Source organism: Hibiscus syriacus, unplaced genomic scaffold, assembly GCF_006381635.1.
Source record: "Hibiscus syriacus cultivar Baekdansim isolate YM2019G1 unplaced genomic scaffold, ASM638163v2 tig00116962_pilon, whole genome shotgun sequence".
NCBI classification, from domain to species: domain Eukaryota; kingdom Viridiplantae; phylum Streptophyta; class Magnoliopsida; order Malvales; family Malvaceae; genus Hibiscus; species Hibiscus syriacus.
In genome coordinates, this window is record NW_024063488.1 from 6,223,248 (window position 1) to 6,247,417 (window position 24,170).

At 32.2% G+C, this 24,170-nt stretch overlaps 3 protein-coding genes across 5 annotated transcripts; 2 read left to right on the forward strand and 1 right to left on the reverse strand.

Annotated features, from left to right (window-relative positions):
• Positions 1 to 508: 508 nt before the first annotated feature.
• On the reverse strand, positions 509 to 5,126 carry LOC120190218 (COP1-interacting protein 7-like). Of its 3 annotated transcripts, none has more exons than XM_039193326.1 (9): positions 4,808 to 5,126; positions 4,553 to 4,729; positions 4,215 to 4,342; positions 4,025 to 4,065; positions 3,846 to 3,898; positions 3,588 to 3,740; positions 3,122 to 3,393; positions 1,078 to 2,777; positions 509 to 980 (listed from the first exon to the last, which is right to left on the reverse strand). In XM_039193326.1, the coding sequence occupies exons 1-9, from the start codon at positions 4,864 to 4,866 to the stop codon at positions 762 to 764; spliced, it is 2,802 nt and encodes a 933-aa protein (XP_039049257.1). In that variant the 5' UTR covers positions 4,867 to 5,126; the 3' UTR covers positions 509 to 761. The 3 variants fall into 3 exon arrangements, with proteins under 3 accessions (XP_039049257.1, XP_039049258.1, XP_039049255.1); XM_039193327.1 differs by having other exon boundaries at positions 511 to 980; positions 1,078 to 2,798; positions 3,846 to 3,874; positions 4,808 to 5,124; XM_039193324.1 differs by having other exon boundaries at positions 511 to 980; positions 1,078 to 2,798; positions 4,808 to 5,124.
• A 6,073-nt stretch (positions 5,127 to 11,199) lies between these two features.
• Positions 11,200 to 11,880, forward strand: LOC120190546 (TIR-only protein-like). The gene is made up of 2 exons (XM_039193611.1): positions 11,200 to 11,690; positions 11,778 to 11,880. The coding sequence occupies exons 1-2, from the start codon at positions 11,200 to 11,202 to the stop codon at positions 11,878 to 11,880; spliced, it is 594 nt and encodes a 197-aa protein (XP_039049542.1).
• An 8,446-nt stretch (positions 11,881 to 20,326) lies between these two features.
• On the forward strand, positions 20,327 to 22,371 carry LOC120190381 (NAC transcription factor 25-like). The gene is made up of 4 exons (XM_039193469.1): positions 20,327 to 20,371; positions 21,155 to 21,345; positions 21,421 to 21,731; positions 21,805 to 22,371. Exons 2-4 carry the CDS (start codon positions 21,162 to 21,164, stop codon positions 22,339 to 22,341), a joined length of 1,032 nt encoding a protein of 343 aa, XP_039049400.1. The 5' UTR covers positions 20,327 to 20,371; positions 21,155 to 21,161; the 3' UTR covers positions 22,342 to 22,371.
• Positions 22,372 to 24,170: the final 1,799 nt, after the last annotated feature.

Genomic DNA, 24,170 nt, shown 5'->3' on the forward strand with positions numbered 1-24,170 from the left:
TTTTTTTAAAAAATTCAAACTCACATGCTGGATCTTGAGCAGCCAAACCGAAATGAACCATTTTATTTATGAACAGCTTGCATATGAAGGATTCAAATATTTCTCAGTTAGATTAATTGAATGGACTGAATATTGAATATATATATATATATATATATATATATATATATATTGATTTAGTGTGTAATTTAATATTTATATTTAATGATGTCAAATCAATGATAATAGTAGTTGTTTGTGTAAATATCAAATTAAAATATAATATATAAAATCAAAGTTTATATATCATTTTACATATTGTAAGATTTATTTTTAATTGCTTTACACATTAAAAAGTCGATTTAGGTCATACATTTTGAATGCTTTAACTGTAAGTATTATTATAAAAAAACTGTGTATCACAATAAGAAGTATACAAATTACAAACGAAAGCAACTTTGTTTTGCAAGACAAAGATGACTGACATCGACAGTAGAAAAATAATATGGGGGTAAAAATTGAGTTTTTTTAGAATTTTTATAACTTATTGAAACAAACAATGGTGAAATGAATTGCGAGTGTAACTTAGAAATATTGACAATGTATACAGTCACGTGCATGAGGATCTAACGTCTCGATTATATGATCTGCAGTGCATGTTCCAAGCGAATTCACTTGGCTCGAGAGATTTCGAGCTTGAATCCAATCCTCCTCAAAATGTGAAGGGCCGGATGCCATATCTCAACCATTCATAAGATCAAGGATCTATTGAGGCTTCTTTCTTAAGTTGCTCTGAGTTTGATAGAATTCACGCTGTTGGTTGCTTGAGCAGTGGAGACATTTTTGTTCTTGTCACTCTTTATGGAACCTTTTGCTGCTTTACTTTCTAATGGTGATTTCTTGGATACAGCCGAAGCATAACCGGAGGCCGCAGTTCTCTCCGCAATTCTTTTCTGTCGTTCAATCAGTAGTTGTTCCATCTTCCTCCGCATTTCTTCTTCCTGGTGATAAGCATAATTAGCATTAGAAGTTATAAAGAAATTAATAAAGGGAAAGGTTTATATTTGGTTGGTACTTGGAAGTCATATTAACCATTACCTTCTCCAACTTGCTCTTTTGAGTAATGGACCTACTAACAAGAGATGGTTTCTTGCTCTTGGACACATTTTCAGCTTTGCCCCTCCCTATGGGTCCATTTAAAACTCTAGACCTTGTTTCTTTGGTTGGCTTTTTTGTTCCATGGACTTCATCACGCTTGGCAATGGTGTTCTTATGATTGGAAAAAGCTTTCTCATCATCATCACATTTGGTTGCTGCACTTTTATTTGTTTCAGTAAATGATAAATCAATTTGATAATCCACTGTCCAGGAGTCTCTGGAGGATTCGTATCCAGGGTTTCGTTCAAGCACCATGCAAAGGTCAATCGGCTTAGCATCAAGTATCTTATGCTCATCTTGTGAAACATCATTTGTACCATCTGGTTTGCTAGGTGAAGTTAGATCTGCAACCATACTTATATCTGTTTTCCAATGGGAATCATTCTGATCATCACCTGTCAGCCGAGCTGCAACCATGAAAGAATCGTCGACAAGAACATCTTTCTTACTCTTCTGAGAATATAGAGGATCACTCTCAACTGATAAAATACGAGAGCCATTAAAAAGCATCTTATTATTGGATGAGTGGTGATTTTCGGGATTCATGGGATGATTTCCAAGAAACCAATCTTCTTCCTTTCCACACCTGATTATGGCTGATTTATTTGCAGAAGCAGTTATGGGATCACCAAGCTTCTTTCCAGATTCAACCGATCTCTCTGGAGGTAACAAATCCACTTCTACACTGTCCCCTTTCTTCATTATTGGACGATAATTCTCTCCATTAACAAAATCATCCAACTTCACCCTAGTTTCATTAATCTCATCCCTCTCAGTCACGACAAAAGAATCAACCAAACCTGAACGTTTAACTGGAGTTTTCTGAGATTCGAAGTTCAAAGGAGTAGTTGCAGAAATTTCACCATTGAGATTTCTAGCCATGAAATGGTCCTGATCATCCTCAGCTTGCTTCCATTCTACTTCATTCACACTTACCCTTTCTTCACCCCTCATTAGAAGTTTTTGGAGAGCACCCCAGTTTCCATTTCTTTTTCCTCCCTCTGATGCGTTTAGGTCATGATCATCAGTTGATTTTTCTGCAATGTGGTGGCTCTTGTCTGTGCCTCTTCTTTTGTTGTTACTTGAGTTTGATTTGCCTGATTCCTTCAGTGACTTGACTGCATCATCCACTTTCTGTTTTAAGGAATCTGCATCAATTATATCATCCTCACCAGAATAAGATCCATCTGAAGCTTGATCTTTCTCTCCACTTCTCCTCTTTGGAGTGATGTAGTTAATATTATGAATGACAACTGTTCTGGACGACTTCTTAAGGTTTTTCTTCCTATATGGAGGATCTGGTGATGAATGCCTTCTATCTTCCTGATCCACGTCTGAACCTGACTCACTTTCAGTTACAGAGTCAGAGCCACTGGATTCTGTTTCCCTTTCTTCTCCCAAATAATCAAGTTTTTTCCCATTCGACGATTTCTTCTTTAGCTTGGAGGATGATTTCTGATTCGAATTAGGAGGCCACTGCATATTCATTGGATATGGAAGTGGCACAGGCTGCATAGGATGGAAGGGATATCCTTGATATTGAGGTAGCTGGCCTTGAAAATTATACATATGCTGAGGCATCTGATTTAGCCATTGAATTGGAACTTGATATTTTGGGGTAGTTGATGATGGTGTATGATCTGATGCAGGCAAATCCTCATCTGTATTTACATCGGAGGAACCAAATATTATCTTTCGGAGTATAAACAAATTTCATATTTAGTGCAAATAAGAGATTCTAATCCGAAAGTATAATTTTAAATTCAGTGAAGTTTGAGAGGACTTATGGATGCCTTGCCGATATGTCAAGTAAGAAGTAAGACTGTATCCAATGTGTGAATCAGGCAAATGCTTTGCGTTTATACAGACAAGTGCAGTTGAGTCAACAGGAATGATGATGATGATAATGAGATGTATTCTATAAGCATGGTTGTTGTTAAGCACTGATGGAAAGGAAAGAAAAAGCTATAAGCCTCTGAGATACCTTTCTTGCTGTCCACAGCTCCAGCACATGTTGTGTCTGATTTTGATGCTTCCGAAGATTCATTTGAAGTGTGATAATCTTTAGATGCACCATTAATACTCGACATGAGATTCGGATTAGGGATGCTAATTCCATTTGCAAGCACAATGCCCGATGCTCCCAACGATGGCGGTTCTGATGGTGAGCATGCCTCAACTGCAGCTAATTCTTCCATCCAAAGACGGTCTGCATGTTTTTTCTTGCATAATTCCTTGAAATTAATGCAAGCTTCCCTATAAATAAACAATGCTTGATTATAAGACCCTAAGTGGGCTTATATGGAACTAATTTAACACAGGTTCAGTGCATCTGAAGCTACTTCAAAGAAACTTTCAGGTACAGAAAAAGGGTTTGTCATGAACAGATAAATATGTATGTGTTTCAACTGTAAAACTATCCTATAATGCTTGTAGTTAATGTTTCATACCTTAACCTGGATGCTCCAAATGCATCTGCAAAGGAAATGAGATGTTCCATATTTTCCATTGCAAACCCAGCAACCAGCCCACGAGCATAAGTCATTGCTTGCTCTTTCCATAGCAAGGCTTTTCGAGTTTCCAGTAGCCATTGAAGTTGAACCCTACTCACGAAAATGATCAAATTAATCAAATCAAGGGTATCCGATGCACTGGGAGTTTGAATTAGTATCACCAAAATTAGGCCATTCAAGGATAAAATAAGTTACTTGGAGTTCTCTTCCTGTTTAATCTCATCTTTTGTCTTGAGTTCACCCAGCACCCAGTGACAAACAAACATAAAAGAATAATATCAGACACTTGAAATAACAGAAGATGTGAATTTCTGGGGTGAGGGAAGATCACATTTAGTTTATGAATTATTCAAAAAAAGAAGTAAAAGAAATACCTTTGTCAAATCAGTTGACTTCTTTGTATGACCATTTGCATCTGACCCATATGACAAAAACAAATCAATTGAGTTGCATTGCAGATATTTTAAATTAAACTAATATGCATCAGTTCTTATTTTGAACCAACAAAGAGATTTGGGCAAAATGGAAAACTTTGGTAGCAAAAATTGAAGTCATTGAGCATACCTTCCTCCTGTCTTCCTTTGGCATTAGCTAATTCATTATCTTGAATTGATCTCTCAATTTGCAGGATTTCTGTTTCTATGGTAACAAACCTTTCAAGAACTGCTGGTGCACTAACAAAGCGCACAAATCTGCAGAACAAGAGAAACAAATATTAGTCTAAAAGGGCATTTCAGACTTTTCTCTTTTAAAGCTTTCACCCCCTCCTCTCCTATTGAACTAGCTTAATTAGAATCCATCATCAGATTGCTGTGCTGGGTAAATTTATCAGAATCCTACAAATGCAAGGACCAAATGCTTGAATTCCAACTCGAAAGAATCAAGAGTGAGTAGCGAATCACCTCTCAAAAGTAGCTTTGGTGAACCAGCGTGTACCAGGAGCAGGTGGCTGCAAAGTAATCGAATACCCACCTTTTGAAATCTGATCTCTTGCAAATTTGAGATGACACATGAAGGGTTCAAAAATCCCAGAAGCAAGTTTCTCATTCTTCCCTTTGTAGAAGAGCACCAGATCAAATCTTCAACAACAACAAAAGAAACACAGTTCAGTTCACTCATTTCATTATAAGAGAGTGCAAACATCAATCGTAACTGACCTAGTTCGAGTTGGAGTGAGTTGAAATAAAGCACGATCAAGGATAGTAGTTGAGTCCATCGACTGAGAAATTCAAACAAAAAGCATATCAATGATATTCTTGAAGTAAAGTCCAAGCATTGGGTTTGGTTTTGGTGTTTATTGGGAAAGTACTGGACAAAGTGCAAAGCTTAAAGTGAAGAGTTAATGAAACTGCTGGTCACAATCGTCGAAGAAGTAGATTTTGCTTGAAAAGATGATGAACAACTGTAAATGAACGTGAATGAAAGAGAAAGGTGGATAGAAAGCCAGCCGAAGATGATGAAGTTTTGCACATCCAAAGATTGATTCCACAAATAATTCATCGATATTTTTCTTTTAATCCCTAGAAAATAACTTTTTAAGGTTATTATTCTATGATCTATTACAATCAACAACTTAAGTAAACTGTCAAGATGATCGCTTAACTTTTAGAATACTTTCATTTTGGTCACAAAAGAAATTTTCTCTCAATCTAATCACCGTCGTTATAGAAATTGTCCATTTTATTCCCCTAAGCGTTAAAATCTTAACCATATTAATAGTAAACTATCCAATTGGTCACCTAAATTTTAGAAATTTTAGGATACTTTCTTTGGGTAACTTAGTAATTGTCTTCTATGTAGATCAATATTTTCTACATTATTTTATTTTATACTATTCTAAAAAGCTTTAAATATTATTATTTTATTAAGAGTTGTTGGTATTTTATTTATTTTTTAACTATAATATTGGTCTCATTTAGTCATAAAAATTCCCTCTTTGATCTACCAATGGGGCAATATCGGTAGCTACGGTTTGATTGGAGCCCACTATGAGACAGACACATATGAAAGCTTAGCCGGAACCTGTAACATTTTGGTGTTAATTAAGATTTAAGACCCACTCCCTCTCCCTATTATATTATTGATTTATGGTACGTGATGTGTGACCAATCAAACATCATATAGTTTATAAAGAAGCAGATAAATATATCTTTTCCAATTTCAGCTTATTGCAAACAATAATGAGATTCCTCGACAGTACCATAAACAATGGGCCTTTAGCAAGTTCCAATCGAGGAAGGTTTGTGGTTAACATTTGTGAATTAAAGAGGTCAATTTTAGGCACGTGGATGGCCGAAGGCAAAGATTATGTGGAACGAATACTGATTTCAACATTTTGGACTTCATACGAAAAGTTGGGCTAAACCGCTAATACTAAGTCAGGCCATCAATTCATGTAGGTTATATTATGTTTAAATTTTGCAAAATGAATCATAAAAATAATTTTATTTAAAAAAAACAGTTAGATAACATTATAATTATAAGTAGTCCAAACAAAAAATATTACGTTTTTGGTAATTGAATTCCAAGTCTAAATTATTCAACATGTTTTGGGTTATCCCACTTTGGAGGTAATTTTCTTTCGGCTTCAGAGGAGACTAGAGAGTACCCGTCCCAAATTAAGGGCCATGCACTTTGATTGCGTCGCTGTTTCACCTTTGTGGTGGAAGATCTTAATTGTGGTCTTATTTGAATTAAAAAACTGGCCATAAATACTTTCAATTCAACACTCTGCACCTAATTACAAACCTACAACCAAATCTTAATTAGATTTATGTCAACAATTAATATTGAATTTGAAAAAAAACAAAACAAAAAAATAGATCAATATTTTTAAATAAAAAAGTTAAAGACTCAATTTTATATAAATAAAGTATAGAGATTAAATTTTAAATTAGTAAAAAAATTTCTGAAATATTTACATAAATTTTTGATACAACGACTATTTTTTAATCAATCTAAGAGTGATTATAAAGTAGTATTTGTTTGAAAAACTCTCAACTTTTTGATAATGAATATTTAAAAACTCGACATACGATGTATTCAAACCCGAGATCTCTAAGTATAATAATCATCTCTTTAACCACTAAGATAATTTGATTCATTCACAATACAATAAATATTTTGAACTATAATGATTACTCTTCATTCATAAACCAAAAGATAATATATATTTACATGCACTCAAATTTACACTATTTTATATATTACAGTAACAATAATAATAATCTAAACTCATTCCACATCAATATCACTTTTATTAGATTCAGGCACACACACAAATATAGTTTGCTCTTATTAGGTGAAAATTTAAATTTCATATAAGGCTTACTACACTTTTAAGTGTATAAATTAATTTTCGGTATCTAAAGATTTTTTCATTAAAAATGTTAAAAATAGGTGTTTAACATTTTTAACGTTATACTTTTAGGTGTATGTATCATAATGACCGTTAAGTTTGGCTGTTATCTGACACGTAACATCCATATAAATTTTATTTTTTAAAAAAAACTTAAAATTTCTATTTTTATAAGAAAACCCATTTTTTTAAATTATAAAAAACCCAAAATCTCATAAAACCCTAATTTCAATCCCTTCACCATCACTGGCCGTCATAACCACCACCAATCGGTCAAAATCTCGATGGCGTCTAATCGCCTAAATACCCAATGACTGAACCTCCATTATTCAAGCTACGATTGTCGCAAAAAATGGACGATTGCAACGTTTGGAGATGGAGAGGAATACACGACTTCTAATGATTTTCTATTGAACGACGATCGACGTGGGTGAAAAATGATGATCAGGGTTTGGTCGAGGAACAATGGTGACCTTGGGGGTGACGACGGTATAGGCCACGAACGATTGGTGAAGGGTCGCCGACAAACAACGGCGGGGGAGGGAGATCACAACGTGGGGGTTTATTTTTAAAAAAATTTCTTTTTAAAAAACTATATCTTTATTCTTTAAAAATAACAAAAATTAAAAAAAATTATAATGGCAGTCACCTAAAAGTGTACACAGAAAACGTTAGACATCTATTTTTAGCAAAAAAAAATCTTTAGGCACAAAAAATCAATTTGGAGTATAGTTTAGGCACTTAAAAATGTATTAATATTTTCATTAAAATATTCAAGTGTGTTATGAATATATTATGTGGATGTCATTATTACTCATATTAGTTAATATGACTTTTAGCATTCTTGAATGAATTGAGAAGAAAAAATGCCAAAGGACTTGACTCTTCACATGTATTATATTTATTAGAGAACATATAGATATGTAGATACATCTATCTCTATTTTCTCTTAGATATCTCTATTTTATTTTAAAAGGTGTTATTCGCACGATTCGAAAATATTGTTGGGCAAGGCTGAACAAAAGTGAATATGTAAAAACATATCCACTTTATGAGACAATTTATTGAGAAGTTGTAGAAGAATGATGGACAAATTCTAGTTGCAAATGGGTCTAATGCACGCTTGAATCATGGTGGACCAATTGGTTCCAAAGATAAGAATCCTTAAAAAAGAAAAGAAGTAAAGAATAATGATGGTCAAATCGAGGAAACAATGGTTTTACCAAGATCTCCAGAAAAGAATTTAGACATGATTGGGAAAATAGTTGCAGAAGAAACTCAAGTACCTAAAAATGAAGAGATCTCTATTGATCATGTCATGTCCGGTATTAATTGGAACCGAAATCAAATCGACGTCGATTATGTTTTTGAATGCAATGTAGCACTAGATGTTATGAATGACAAAGAGGATCATGAACCAAAATCAATTGAGGAATGTAAACAAAGAGATGATTGGCCAAAATGGAAAGAAACAATTAAAGCTAAATTGAAATCGCTAGCGAAAAGAAAAATGTTTAGACCAATAATTCGTACACCTGTAGGTGTGAAACCGGTGAGATACAAATGAGTCTTTAGGCGTAAAAGAAATGAAAAAGGAGAAATTGTGAGATATAAAGCACATTTAGTTACACAAGGATTCTAACAAAGACATGAAATTGATTATGAAGAGACATATTCTCCTGTGGTGGATGCAACTACAATTAGATTTTTGATAAGTTTGGCTATCAGAGAACGCCTAATGGATATAATAACAGTTTATTTATATGGCCCACTAGATACTAACATTTATATGAAACTCACTGAGGAATTTAAACTGCCAGAAGCAGTGAATTCAGGTTCTCGAGAACATTATTCAATCAAATTGAAAAGATCCCTCTATGGACTGAAATAATCTGGATGCATGTGGTATAATTGCCTAAGCAAGTTTTTGTTAAAAAAGGGTTATAAGAATGATCCAGTTTGCCCATGCATTTTTATTAAGAAGTCTGGAATTGGATACGTTATTATTGCAGTATATGTAGATGATTTAAATATCATTGGAACCCTTGAAGAGATTCAAAGTGCAATTGATTTTTTGAAGAAAGAATTCGAGATGAAAGACCTTGGAAAAAATGAAATTTTGTTTGGGGTTACAAATTGAGCACCTAAAAGATGGAATCCTTGTGCATCAATCAACATATATAGAAAAAGTGCTAAAGCGATTTTTATATAGATAAGGCACATCCAGTGACTACCCCAATGGTTGTAAGAGCACTTGAACCGAGTAAAGATCATTTCCATCCTCGAGAAGATGATGAAGTTTTTCTTGGTTCTGAAGTATCATACCTTAGTGCAATTGGGACATTGATGTATCTTACTAGTTATACCCGACCTGATATATCATTTTATGTAAATTTGCTGGCAAGATTTAGCTCATGCCCAACTCGAAGACATTGGACTGGAGTTAAGCAAGTATTCATTATCTCTGAGGCACAAAAGATATAGGTCTGTTTTTCCATTATAAATCCAAAACAAAGTTGATTGGTTTTGCATATCGGAATTTATGTCAGATTCTCATAATGATAAATCATATATTGGATATGTTTTTACATATGGTGGTACAACAATCTCTTGGCGCTCCATGAAGTAAACGATTACAACAACTTCTTCTAATCATACAGAAATCTTAACAATCCATGAAGCTAGTTGTGAATGTGTATGGCTAAGATCTATGATTCAACACATACATAATAATTGTGGTTTATCATTTGGAAAAGAAGTTGCTAATGTGTAGTTTGAAGATAATACAACATGCATTGAACAACTCAAAAGTGGGTACATCAAAGGTGATAGAACGAAACATGTTGCACCTAAATTTTTCTTCACTCATGACCTTCAGAAGCTTAAAGAGATAAAAGTTAATCAAATCAGTTCAAGTGAGAATTTGGCAGATTTATTCACTAAACATCTGTGTTTCAAAAGTTAATACACCACATTGGAATGCATCACCATAGAGATCTCAAGTGATGCAGCCATTAGGGGGAGTAAATTTTAATCAAAGGTTAAAAGGTTTGATTTCTTATGTTTTTATAATGGTCAAGTTTCAGTTTACCATCATTATATGAATTTATACATTGTATCAGATACAAATCCTAATTTATTTTTGTCAGAAAATGTGATTTTAATGTAAGAACTATTGTATGGCATGAGTTTAAACATTTGCAGTTGATAAATTTGGACGTTTCATGGAAAAGTGATGTAAATTATTCTTCATTTGTAACTTAGAGTTCCAATGTCTTCGCAAAATGGCAATGGCGGTGGTTGGCCGGCTGAAATAAATTCACTGAAAACTTAAACACCGCCCCTATTTTTTTTAATAAAAGAATGTGAAAGTGCTTAGAAATGCCAAAGTTGCTTTTTTGTAATGAAAAATATGAATGTGCTGTTTTTTTCTCAAACGCCGCCCTTTGATTTTGTTGAGTGTCCAATCCGTCGGTTTCACGGTTTTCTATATCCCTTCATTGCATAACCTGTTAGACAACGTACGATAACTTAGGTCTTGTACAACTTATGAATGTGTGGTGTGATAAGCTTAATCATTATTATCTTATTTCAAATTTCTATCCCATGAGATCCATATTTAAAAGTTTTGTGAAACATTTTCTTGTGCGATGTATCGTTATCATCGTTGTTTTGTTATCTTTGTCATTCTAGAAAATTGGGTTTACCTAAAAAGAAAAAAGTGAAACACTTATCTTACGTATCTAATTTTATTTACCTCATTACGATGGGCATAAAAATTAGGTATATATTTAACGTTTTTAAAAATAAATAAATAAATAAGAACCTGTGAAAACAAATCAGTAATTGGAAGAGCGAAAACTAAATAAAAGATTAATATTAAATAGACGTGTTTGAAGGGTTAAGCTCGGGTGAAGCGATCAAGGCTTTTGTTTTTCCTCCTATCATTTTCCTTTTTGTTTGCATTCTGTCAAACATAAACCCAAGAATTCTTCGATTGAAAATCAAATCTGAGCCGTTAAACAAATCCCATCACAACTTTTTTTAATCTATAAATACATCTTCCAGCGTCTTTATCCCGCTCAAGCTCTCTCCCATACAACTTTCAAACAGAAAAAACAAAAATCGGATACATTTGGAATTAATTTCTGTAGCTTTGAATAAATATTTTTTTAGCTTCTCCAAGGAGCCATGCAGCTGCGTGGTGCTTCATCTGCCAAGAGCTTGTACCGTAAAATCCTTGAACCCAAAACCCGAGTCAATGCAACCACTAAAACCCCATGCGATATCTTTATTAACCATCGAGGAATCGATACGAAGAAAAAAATTGCAGGCTTGCTTGATGATCATTTTTACAGGATGGGGTTAAGGCCCTTCCTGGATAACAGAAACATGCAGCCCGGTGACAGATTATACGATGAAATCAATCCTGCGATTCGTAATTGTAAAATCGGCGTGGCAGTCTTTTCTCCCAATTATTGCGATTCACACTTTTGCCTCCACGAGCTCGCCCTTCTTATAGAGAATAAGAAAAGGGTTATACCGATATTTTGCGATGTGAAACCATCTCAGCTTCGGGTTATGGATTACGGGATGAGTTCGGCCAAGGAGCTGGAAAGGTTTAGCTGGGCTCTCGAGGAAGCAAAGCACACTGTTGGACTCACATTTGACACTTTGACAGGGTACGAATTACCATCTTTTTTGTTTGCTTTAATTGATATAATGATCACGACGATTCTAATTTTTTTCCTCGTTTTTTGGATACGTAGGGACTGGTCGCATTTCTTGAATACTGCAACCGATGCCGTCATTAAGAATTTGGCGAAGTTGGAAGCTGGAAATTCAAGCAAGAGTTGTGCAGCGTCGTCGTGAATGAAAATGAAGATCATTTATCAAAGTATTATAGGTGTTTTGCCTTTAACCCTAAGGTTTTTTTAATAATATATTCCTCAAATGAATCATTTTTTGTGTATATGGAAAGAACTGAAACCAAAAATTTACTTCCTAAACACTTGGTGGGAAGATCTCCATATAAAAGTTGTAGGATTTTATATATTTTTCTTACTATCTCCCTACATTGACAATAAGTGTAGATATAGATGCAAAATTCAAAACATGTAATATATCGCACAGAAATTAGATCCATGGGGTTAATATTCTTTTGTAATAAGTTGCAGATTCAATAGATTTGCTTTCTTTTGTGTATATAATATATGTTCACCATTGGAGCTAGGTCTTGTGTTGAAAGAAGAGAATCTGCACAATCTTCGTTTATATCCAACAATTTAATCTCCTTAGCATTAATTATTTATTTTCATGTACAGAAACTTCAGCGACATTGCATCAGTTGATGATTATTTATTTTCATGTACAGGAACTTCCGCGACATTGCATCAGTTGATGAGCACTGTACGATAGAGTGAAGTTTTCATGAATCTCTTAGGAAGTACAATATTTTAGGAGGGTACAATTTATCTAAAATGTTTTTCTTCGATTTATATTTAAATATGAAAATAGAGGAAATTATTTTTTATGCAAATAGAAGTAGTTAATTTTATTAAAGAATAAAAATATAAAATTACAACGAAAGTTTAAACTATAAATGTACACTAACACAAGAAATTAAGAGAAAGAGCAAAGACCGATAAAAAGGACAAAAAAACATGTCAAAAGGGAAAGGAAAATATACCATAAAAATAAAGTTATTGAAAACTAAAAGATAAAGAAAAAACAAAGATGTGATATAAGAAAATAAATAAAAAACAATAAATACTGATAGTCGACGATAAATACTAAAACTAATATCACTACCGATCAATAAAAAATGAAGAAAAAAAGTAAACTACTAGGGCAAAGAAAAAGGAAAAACGAAATGTTTTCCAAACAGCTGATTTGCAATTGTTATTAAATTCTTTTTCCAAAAATTATTTTTTATATCATAAAAATCTCAAAAAATTAAATATATCATCATATTGTTTGAAGTTACAAATAAAAGATATGATTACATTTATAAGTAGGATAAATTAGAAATTATAACAGTCAATTTTTTTAAAAAATAATTTATACGTTAATGTACTCATATTTTGATTATTCGAACGTTAAATAAAAAAAATTAAAATGATGACATAATATTCACATGTTGGATTGATTTTATTAATATGACATTTATATATTATTTAGGTCATTTTCTTTCTATTTTTCTTTTTTAATTTTATTTTTTTCTTCTAGAATGAATAAAAGATATTGTAAATTATAAAATTGAAAATATTTATATTATTGATGTATCAGCGTCGACAATTATTTTTTAATGTTAACTGGAGAAGATCTATTAGCATTGACTTTGAGGGTGGAAAACGTTGGTGATTTAGATGTATCACATGCTTCTCAAATTGTTTGATGGCAATTTTATTGCTAATAAATTATAGGGGATATTTCCCTGAGATTTTTTACGATGGCTTCTAGAATCCATTGATAATTGCAAAATAAATCGAAGCTCCTTATTATTTTTTTACTTTTAATTATTTTATATTGCATGAACTACTTCTAATAATTGTGAAGGGTATTTAATTTTTTTAAAATAAACTAAAATGATTATATAATATTTATTCATATTTTTTAAAATATTAATAATATAAATAGAGAAAATAACCTCAGTGACCAAAAATCCTAGATAATATACGATTTTGACCAACTTTTTTTGGATTTGCGAAAATGACCAACAAAATCGCAATGCGATCTCCACTATCGCAAATTCGCATTGCGATAGTCTACAGTTGTCGTTGCGATTTTCCAAATTCGTTGCGAAAATTCGTTGTGATAGTTAAAAAAAAAGATTTTGTTTCTTAAGAATTTTCTCTAAAAAGATAGTATCCGCGCGGACGTGTCGAAGACACGTATTACCACGACCACGACCACGACCACGACCACGACCACGACCACGACCCGACCCGACCCGACCCGACCCGAGACGATACGGACGGCGGCGGCGGCGCGCGAGAGTCCCCCTTGTTCTCTATCACTCAACAAGGAAGTGGGAAAGCCAAGCCTTAAATACCATTCCCAATAGTGTTTCCAATACTATGTGGGATTTGAGCATTACCAACAATTGTTCCCACCTAAAGAAAATCTACCACGTCAGATGCATTTGGATGACATTATTCACAAAAGGTACCAGTTTCTCAAAATGGTATATCACTTTGTAAATGACAAGCAATTTATAATGTAGAGCAAGTCAGATTCATCATGCTTGGTTTTAGTTAAAGCACTCCATTTTTCTATTATAGGCAATTAACTTTCAAGTTGTTAATTTTATTAATAACAATTAACAATGGTAGCACACTCCTTCCTTTCAATGTGTATTATTGTGCAGAGGGCTTATGCCTATACCACTAACAGGAATATTTACTCATGGTTAGATGCTAGTGCCAGTAATCGCAAACTCAAGGCCCTGTATAATGATATAACAGGAGATTAACCAATGATTTATTTGTGCAGTTATCAGATGAAATAGGACATAAGTAGTTGAGATTTTAACATCAAGCAATCCCAAGGAATTTCAGCTAAATGAGAAGCTTAAATGCCTACCTGCAAGCCATAAACCATAATTTGATTTCCTTCATGACGAACACCACTAACCAACACTGTATCAATAGTATTGGGAACAAGTGTTGGTAATGCTCAAATCCCACATAGTATTGGAAACACTATTGGGAATGGAAAATCGCAACGAAAATCGTAGACTATCGCAACGAATTTGGAAAATCGCAACGAAAATCGTAGACTATCGCAACGCGAAATGGAAAATCACAACGCAATTTTCAACTATCGCAACGCGAAATGGAAAATCGTAACGCGATTTTCAACTCTCGCAACGCGAAATGCAACGCGAATTTGCGATAGTGGAGATCGCAATACGAAATAGAGATCGCATTGCGATTTTGTTGGTCATTTTCGCAAATCCAAAAAAAGTTGGTCAAAATCGTATATTATCTAGGCTTTTTGGTCACTGAGGTTATTTTCTCATATAAATATATCTACTCAAATTTATAACATTAAAGAAAATAGCAAGACGACCATCATTTCGTACCTTTTGTAGCGCTTCTCAGCCTATGGATCATCCGCACGGTGGCTAGCTCATTTCAGCCATGGACATCATGCAACTCTCTGGGATGTCTAAGGAAATTTAATAAGATATTTAACAAAGTCGGTTAAGCGCTACTGGAAATGTTGTCATAATAATAATATTATAGGTGGAAAACATGAAGAAATATTAAAAAAAATTGGTAACTGGAAAACTTTGGTTATCGATAGGTATATATATATATATAAGTATCAATACATAAGTTCATGAGTAGACAAGAGGTTGGAACTTAAACAACCCGGTTGAGCGCAATCGGAAATGTTGAATTACACATAATATATTATATTTAGATATTGATACTTTTTTCGATTAATGTATACAAGTATCGATACATGAGAAGAAAACATGTTGGTGCTTAAACAAACCCGTGAAAATTTAACATTTGAGGTAGGTTAGGCCGGGAAAAAATATGAGATTGTAAGTATCGGTACTGATGTACAAGTATCGATACGTGTAATAACATATAAGAAACTTAAGAAAACTAGTATTGCTCGACCGGAAATCTTGATTTACACATAATATTATTATAGTTTGGTATCGATACCTTTTTTCAATACATTATAGTATATGTTTAAAAGTATTGTTACTTTAGTAATTTAAAAGAATTACAATAAAAGTGGCTCGAAAGTATCAATACCTTACACACATATATCAATACATGACAATATAATAGCTTGCAATTTGACAAAAACCGGTTGCAAATAGACAAAACCGATTGAAATGGACAAAACATGTAGAAATTGGACAAAATCGCATAGCGTGACCGATTAGAAATTGACAAAACCGGTTGAAATTTTATAATACCGGTTTTAATTTGACAAAATCGGTTAAGCGCTACCGGAATTGTTGATGTTAACATAATATGTTATAGTTTGGTATCGATACTTTTGTAAGTATATGTACAAAAGTATCGGTATTTTTGTAATTTAAAAGAATTGCAAAAAAGAAAAACGTCTCAAAAGTATCGATACCTTACACAAATGTATCAATACTTGGGGAATAGTATTGATTAAATATAATTAACATAACTTGTTAAAATATTTTGAAGGCATAACAGAGAATTTGAAGGGGCATACGTTTATGCGAAATAGAAGGCATTACATAAACGCTCGTATTTTCTGAAATTGTAGCATTTTAATTGTTGCGAAATAAAAGCAAGGTTTTTTTGAAATCGTAGTTTTTTGTTGTTGCGAAACGAAATCAAAATCGAATCAAAAGGTATGTTGTTGAAACCCTAGATTTTAGCATTGTAGTATTTATAAATAAGGGTTAGGGTTTGGTATTTTAAAAGTAAAAAAGGATTTGAGACCGATTATAGGTAGAAGTTGATATTCTAGGTGAAAAATAAAGATTGATACTTTTATAGAACATTATAGGTAGAAATTGATATTATATGTTGTATATGTTATAGGTACCGATACTTGTATTAGAAAATGATCCCATTCCTTTGAACGCAAGCGGTTACTATAGGATTAGTTATCGATACTTGTATATTGGATAAACTGTATGTAACTTATATTTGATTTAATTTAATGCTTGAATGTTCATAAACTGATATATTATGGATAAATAAAGTCAATTGATCTCTCAATTGTTCTTCGCGAATATGACTTTGAAATGAAACCGGAGAGTATCAAGACTGAAGAAAATTAAAAACAACCACTGGATAGATATATGTACTTCTAGTAAGTATCAATGTATCAATGTATTTGTGTAATTGTTGTTGAAATGGTAATTGGATTAAAGTATTTAAGAACTTGAAATTGATTACAAATTTCAAATCTTGGCAGTATGATTGAATGCCAAATGATGAAGGAAGCTGGTAATTACAATATTGGTTCGGTATGTAAACTGAATTTAGAATGAGTATTATTTAGCGTTAATTTATTGATTAAGAAATGTTTATGCTTAATTTCAGGTGAAACAAGAGGTGTATATTGTTGAAATATCGATACTAGTTATTAAAGTATTGATACACCTACTCCAAGTATCGACATTATTAATTTTGAAACATAAATTGCATAGTTTTTGTATCCATACTTACTCTAAAAGTATATATAATGTTTCGGCAGTAAACTATGTCCAACGATTGTCCTGAAAAAGTATCCATATATATATTGTATGTATCGTTAACTATACTTTTGATCTTTTTTCTTATGTTAACCGGTTTAGTTAAACTAGCTACGTAATAGGTGCTACCTATTACGTTAAACTAGCTATCAGATTGTTTAAATGTATAATATTAAAGTAAACGATAAAATATTTAAAACTTAACCGGTTAAAATAAAATAGGAGCTACCTATTACGTTAAACTACCTATCGATTTGTTTAAAGGTGTAATATTAATGTAAACAATAAAATATTTACAAATTAACCTGTTAAAAAAAAGATGTTGCTACCTATTACGTTAAACTACCTACCAATTTGTTTAAATGTATAATATTAATGTAAACGATAAACTATTTACAACTTAACCGGTTAAAATAAAATAGACGCTACTTATTACGTTAAGTTACCTACCGATTAAAATAAAATATGTGCTACCTAATATGTTGATAATATTAATAAAAAAATTAAGTAATTAACCTATTTTATTATCGTCGGATTTCTAAGGGCCCATCAACTTAAACTTTGGTAACATTTTAGGCGTTACCTAATATGTTAATAATATTAATAACAAAATAAGTAATTAATCTATTTTGTTATTGTCGGATTTGTAAAGTTCCATCAGCTTAAAATTTGATAACATTTTAGGCACTACCTAATATATTGATAATATTAATAACAAATTAAGTAATTAACCTATTTTGTTATCGTCGGATTTCTAAGGCCCCATCAGCTTTAAACAGGTGCAACCTATTACATTAAATAGGCGCTACCTGTTATATTATTAAAGTTGATAATATTTCCAGTAATTAACCTAAATTATTAAAGTCAATATTTTTTAGCCCATTTTACATATATTGATAACATTTCCGGTTATTACCATTATTATTATCAACACAAATAACATTTCTGGTGAAAACATATAACATTTTCGGTATGACTTTTAATTAGTCACCTATTTAACCAGCCATACATTTTTCTAACTGTATTTTAACCGCATCACATCATAATCTTCCCAACTCTCGGTTCCTGACGATGGGGTTTCCGGAACCCTCCATTGGGTTATTATTACCTTTTCTTTTATGATTCAACTTTTAAAAATATATTTTTTAAATGAATCTATATTTGTTATCCGAAGCTGATCTTTGTTGATTAATTTGTTTTTAAATATTTTTTTAATAGTACGAAATAATAAGATGATTAAAAGTTAGTATTAATTTATATTTTTTTAGTTATTGACAATACACACATGTCTTACAGATGTAACTGTTTAAATTTAAAATTTATTGAGATAATAATATTTTTTAACCACTAAAATTATTATACGAGTTCTTTTAAATACAAATTTATCATTATGTTTGGAAAAATATTAAAACTAAAAATATATATATACCATGAACTTTATTGACCACCAACCACTACGAGAGTATTAAAATTAACATTAACCTCTATTAAATATTAAAGCAAAATCTAATCCATTATTTTATATTGATTACTATCTAGTACATCGATCGTTATTATATAAATGTATGGAATTCATCTATAGGGTATATAGATCATGTTTATGAACAATGATGATTAAATTTATATTGAATAATAATAAATGAAAAATAGTAAATGAGATCTTGACATGAACTACAGTAAAAAAAATAGTTAATTACTCTAAATAATATAAACACTAAAAGACTGCAGCTTAAAAGGGTTTCACTGTAAAAAAAATTAAAAGTCAAATAAAGAAGTTAAAGACAGATTTGTTATTAGGGTAAATTACAAATGTACGCACTAAATTTTACTCTCTCGCCTATTTAAGAGTTAATGATAGATTTATAATGCATTAAAATAATATAAAATATAATGGATTAGAAATTAGAGAATTTTTTTAACAAAACAAACTTAATTATCATTTATAATCATGATTTATACATTATTCTTTGATTTGAAGATTTGAAAAGATCTTAATCTAAACACTTTATATAACATTATAAAAATTAGTTCAATGACGTGATCAAAATAATTAATTTATAAATTAATTCATATCGATTTTAAAATTTATATACGATTAAAATAAAAAAAATTAAATCATTACTTTCGGTTAATTTTATATATTTAAAGATTATCAAGCATTTTTCTTACAATTTTTCTTATTTTTAATGATATATTTTGAAACATATTATTCATATATCCACAAATCAATTTAATGTTAGTACTTATTTTAAACGAGATTTTTTTTTTCCTTTTTAACTTTTAATAAACATAAAAAGATATTAGTCTTGAAATTGACTACACAGTCGACGGTTCTGAATAGGTCCAAGCCTGGAATTCTTGGAATTAAACTCTATATATCTTTTCTTTCCTTTAATAAACCAAATCTTGAGGACATTGACCCTAAGTTTGAAAACCTCACTGGAAACTTCTTCATTTAAGGTTAGTTTTGACATAAATCAAGATTGGTTTGAAATTGCTGAATTAGAAATCTGGATTTAATTAGAGGTTTATTTATAAAATTTAAATTATGATGTTATAATTTTAAAAAATGATATACACTATTTTGTTTACTTGATGTTAATATTATTTTATAAAAATATAACTTTTTTTATATTTTTATATAGAAAATAAAAAATGAATGTCAATTCTTGAACGTGGCTCCGCCCGTGGGTTCATGTTAGGATTTTATCTGTAAATAAATAAACTGGTTACTGCTTGGAAGAATGACTATTTTTGGTCCCCATAATTTCACCACATAGTAATTTTAATCTTTAAATTTTTATTGTATTCATTTTGGTCATTAACTGTTTTTTTATAGATATGTGGTAAATACAATGTAGCATATGTTCAAATACTTTCAACCATGTGACAACGAACGCTCATACCCTTGACATATGCGGTGCTCGAACTCATGACCTCAAAAAATAACAACAAATCCTTTAATTACCGAGATTATTTGATTCGTAGTCATTAATTTTTTACTTGTTATAAATGAACCCAATTGTAATATAATACTAGTAATGATGCTTTTAAACTGAAGAAGATTAACTGGCGTTAATATTTCAATAAGAAAAAATAACATTAATATTTAATCACGTTTAAATTAATTTAATAAAAAAGTAAAAGTTTGAAGTTAAAAAATGACAAAAAGGTTAAAAAACTGAAATGACTAAACGGATAGAGTATTCGAAAGTAGTGGCAGATCCATCCTTCCTTAGTCAAGTAAGAATATATTAGTTGTTTATTTTATTAATCGTGTTCATCTTCCACTCATCCTATACAAAATTACATATGGGATTATGTACAAGGAAAATGACAAATCTTCCAGGTCAAGAACGTCCCTTCCCCCCATGGGTTTATGCCTATTCTCCCAGTTCAATACAATAGCATATTCTTATTCTAAATAAACGAGTTTAATTTACATGGAAAATAATTTTTTAAAAAAAATCTTAATACGAACTTGTTGGATTTAATTAGATTGGATAAAATAAATTTCCAAAAACAGACATGGTTGCACACTTTACACTCTCCCTTTTTCTCTTGAAATTAGTTTCTGGGACAGAAGCGAAACCATCACATGAGAAAAGCATGACATGGAAAGCGTAACGGGCAGTTCCAATTATGCGACCCTACAAACCTGCCAATTTTCTTGCCTTTTGCCCGCTTGCGGTGGTCCCTACCTCCCATCCCACCACGTGTCATCACTCCCTTTCAATCTCTCTTGACACGTCATCGATCACCGTTGTCCACTTGGCTCCTTAGGAACCTTAACAACCTGCCACTCCCCTCCCCCTTATGACATGAAGTCATCAACTTATAGCTTTAACTTCTCCATTTATATTCATCTTCCTTTAAGCTTTCTTCTACCTCCATTTGTTTCATGAAAAAACTAGTTTCTGAACCACAGGTGATAAGCAAATAAATGGAGAGTACAGATTCATTGTCGGTTTTGCCACACCCGCAGCTCCCACCAGGGTTCCGATTCCACCCGACCGACGAAGAGCTAGTGGTTCACTACCTTAAAAAGAAGGCTGCATCTGCTCCTCTGCCTGTTACAATCATAGCCGAAGTTGATCTTTATAAGTTTGATCCATGGGAGCTGCCAAGTATACATACGTACACAAAAATTTATATTTGACCATGTTTTCATTGATCAACTAAACCGTGAAATTAATTTGTAGGTAAGGCAACTTTTGGAGAGCAAGAGTGGTATTTTTTCAGTCCTCGAGACAGGAAATATCCGAATGGAGCAAGGCCTAATAGAGCTGCAACTTCTGGTTATTGGAAAGCCACTGGGACCGATAAGCCGATTGTAACTTCGAATGGAAACCAGAAGGTTGGTGTTAAAAAAGCTCTAGTGTTCTATGGAGGTAAGCCTCCCAAAGGGATCAAAACCAATTGGATCATGCATGAATATCGCCTCATCGACAATATTATCTCTACTTCAAAGCCTCTAATTGCTGATGTACCCAACAGGAAAGCTTCTTTACGGGTATGTGTTATAGTCCCCCGTAAAACTAGAAGATTCGTATCCATATCATCTTACTAAAATCATTGTATTTCAGCTCGATGATTGGGTTTTATGCCGGATTTACAAGAAGAATAATGTCCAACGACCGATGGAAAGGGACAAAGACTACACTATGGAGGGAATGGGCATGCGTGCCACACTGACAACTCCTAACAATCAAAATCCAAGCGCTCTTACATCCAAAGCTACGAGTTACGGTTCGTTGCTGCAACATGAAGATAATTTCTTTGAAGGGATATTATCAGATCAGGGGATGCGAAGCAGTTCCAATATTTCACAACCAGCAGTACCGTCAAACTCAAAGCAAAATTTCCCCATGGCGTTTACCGTTAAACGTACACTTCCACCACAGTACTGGAATGAACCGGATTCAACAGGTTCAGAATCAGGGAAAAGATTACAGCAAGATGATCTAAATGGTAATAGCAGAGCTGGGAATATTGATGATACCAATTCGTTCGTTTCTCTGCTGAACCAGCTACCTCAAAACACTCCGTTTTACCCGGGCACTATAGTTGAATCAATTGGCGATGGGGTTTCCCTGCAACAGTTTATACTTCCTAGTTCCTAGCATGATTAGAAGTAGATTTACTTATAATTAATTACTGTGTGAAATGAGGTGTGCGAAAATGTATTATTTTGATATAGGCATTATATATAATAGAGAGAAAAATTAATACTTTCATCGACCGCTTAGTATCATCTGAAAATTTTGACGCTAAGCCAAGTGATTAAAAAATTTAGGGTAAATTACACTTAAGGTCACTTTTATTTTTTTGTCTATATTTTTTTTATTATTTTTTTTTAAAATTATGTTTCGATCTCTTTTATTATTAATTTATTATGTTTTGAACTGTTAATGAGAAAATATAAATTTGTTTTCACCCATTTATGTACGCTTTTTAGCACAAGAAAAGGAAACAAAAAATAAACAAAATCAAAATTCCAAATAATCATATAAATATGCGCTACTTGAAATGAATTATACTATTAAATGAAAAATATTATAATTTAAAAAAAATTATATAGAGAACATTGAAAAATTCGAATTCAAACTCTTACAAGAAAATAATCAACTTAAATGATTGTAGGGTAGATTAGCTATTTGCTTTCTTACATTAATCATATAATTTTGCCCAATTTGTAATCCTCGTCTTCCTATTTTAATTCATCGTCACTTATAGACATGCATAGAAGCCGGATTTCAATCAGATTTGGATCGGTTTTTATCCGATTCGGTTTTTTTTCATAGACAAAAAACCGGTTTATAAAATAACTGGTTCAAATTCTAACCGGTTTGGAGGGCCGGATATCCTAACCGGTGTAACCGGTTTCGGTTTGAAAAAAACCGATTTTTTAAAAAACCGGTTATAAAAAACCGATTATAATATTATTAAAATTACATCGTCATCAATTGCAACAAAGTTTACGCTAAGTGAAATACTTAAATACTTCCAAGTTCGATAAATTTAAATACTTAAAAACTTCCAAGTTCGATAAATTCAAATACTTAAAAACTTCCAAGTTCGATAATTGAAACAAAGTTTACGATAATTGAAATAAAGTTTAAAAATAAACTACACTGCCATCTCTTCTTCATCATCTTCGTCTTCTTCGTTTGGAGGGGGTATTCCAAGTTCGACTTCTTCAATGTGTAAGTTTGCTTCCAAATCGGCATCAATTGCATCTTCTAGGGTGGTGATATGTTACTTCCGAGCCGCTCCATCCAAATAATCCTTCAAACAAATGCATATTTCCACCGACTCGGGACTTAGTCTTGATCTCCGTTGCGATATAAGCCTGCCACTAACAGAAAAGCGGATTCCGAAGCTACCGTAGAAGCTTGGACGGTTAGTAAATCACGGGCCATGGCAGCTAGAATCGGAAATTATGCTTCCTTTTCTTTCCACCAAACCAAAATATCCAAACTTTCAAACTCTTCAAATGTCATTTTTTATAGAAAATCGCATGACATGTAATTTTTCAACTCGCTACTTGGGGTGGTAGTACGTGATCGTTTGGATTGAGAATTTACAAGTGTTAAAAAGATTCAAATTTATGTTACTTGGACGTCTACTAGATGATTCTGCATTCATTCTCATTTGATCGTGTATTACACTACTTGATCCGTATTTAGTTAAATAAATTTTAAACATGTCTCGAAAACATTTGTTAAAATAATTTATTTGGTTTTGGACAAAGTTGGGTTCATCATCGGTTAGATTAAAAGCAAACGCAATTTGTTCAATTAGTGTTTCAACCCCGCCAACATTTAACGTTGGGTTTAAAGCGGCGGCACAAGTAAAAATAGAGGGAATCTCCTTAAAATATTTTAAAAGTTTTTCCTTCATTGCAAAGCCAATTTCTTGAAAAACTTCGGTTTCAAATTCAAAGTCATTT

Bases quoted from the DNA above. Each gene is read 5' to 3' on its own strand.
- LOC120190218 (XM_039193324.1), bottom strand. From the start codon at position 4,866: ATGGACTCAACTACTATCCTTGATCGTGCTTTATTTCAACTCACTCCA. The intron at 3,899-4,024 runs GTATTTCTTTTA...GTTTGTCACTGG, and splicing joins AGTCAACTGATTTGACAAAG to GTGCTGGGTGAACTCAAGAC. The intron at 3,741-3,845 runs GTAACTTATTTT...TTTCGTGAGTAG, and splicing joins AAACAGGAAGAGAACTCCAA to GGTTCAACTTCAATGGCTAC.
- LOC120190546 (XM_039193611.1), top strand. From the start codon at position 11,200: ATGCAGCTGCGTGGTGCTTCATCTGCCAAGAGCTTGTACCGTAAAATC. The intron at 11,691-11,777 runs GTACGAATTACC...TTGGATACGTAG, and splicing joins ACATTTGACACTTTGACAGG to GGACTGGTCGCATTTCTTGA.
- LOC120190381 (XM_039193469.1), top strand. From the start codon at position 21,162: ATGGAGAGTACAGATTCATTGTCGGTTTTGCCACACCCGCAGCTCCCA. The intron at 21,346-21,420 runs GTATACATACGT...ATTAATTTGTAG, and splicing joins TGATCCATGGGAGCTGCCAA to GTAAGGCAACTTTTGGAGAG. The intron at 21,732-21,804 runs GTATGTGTTATA...ATTGTATTTCAG, and splicing joins ACAGGAAAGCTTCTTTACGG to CTCGATGATTGGGTTTTATG.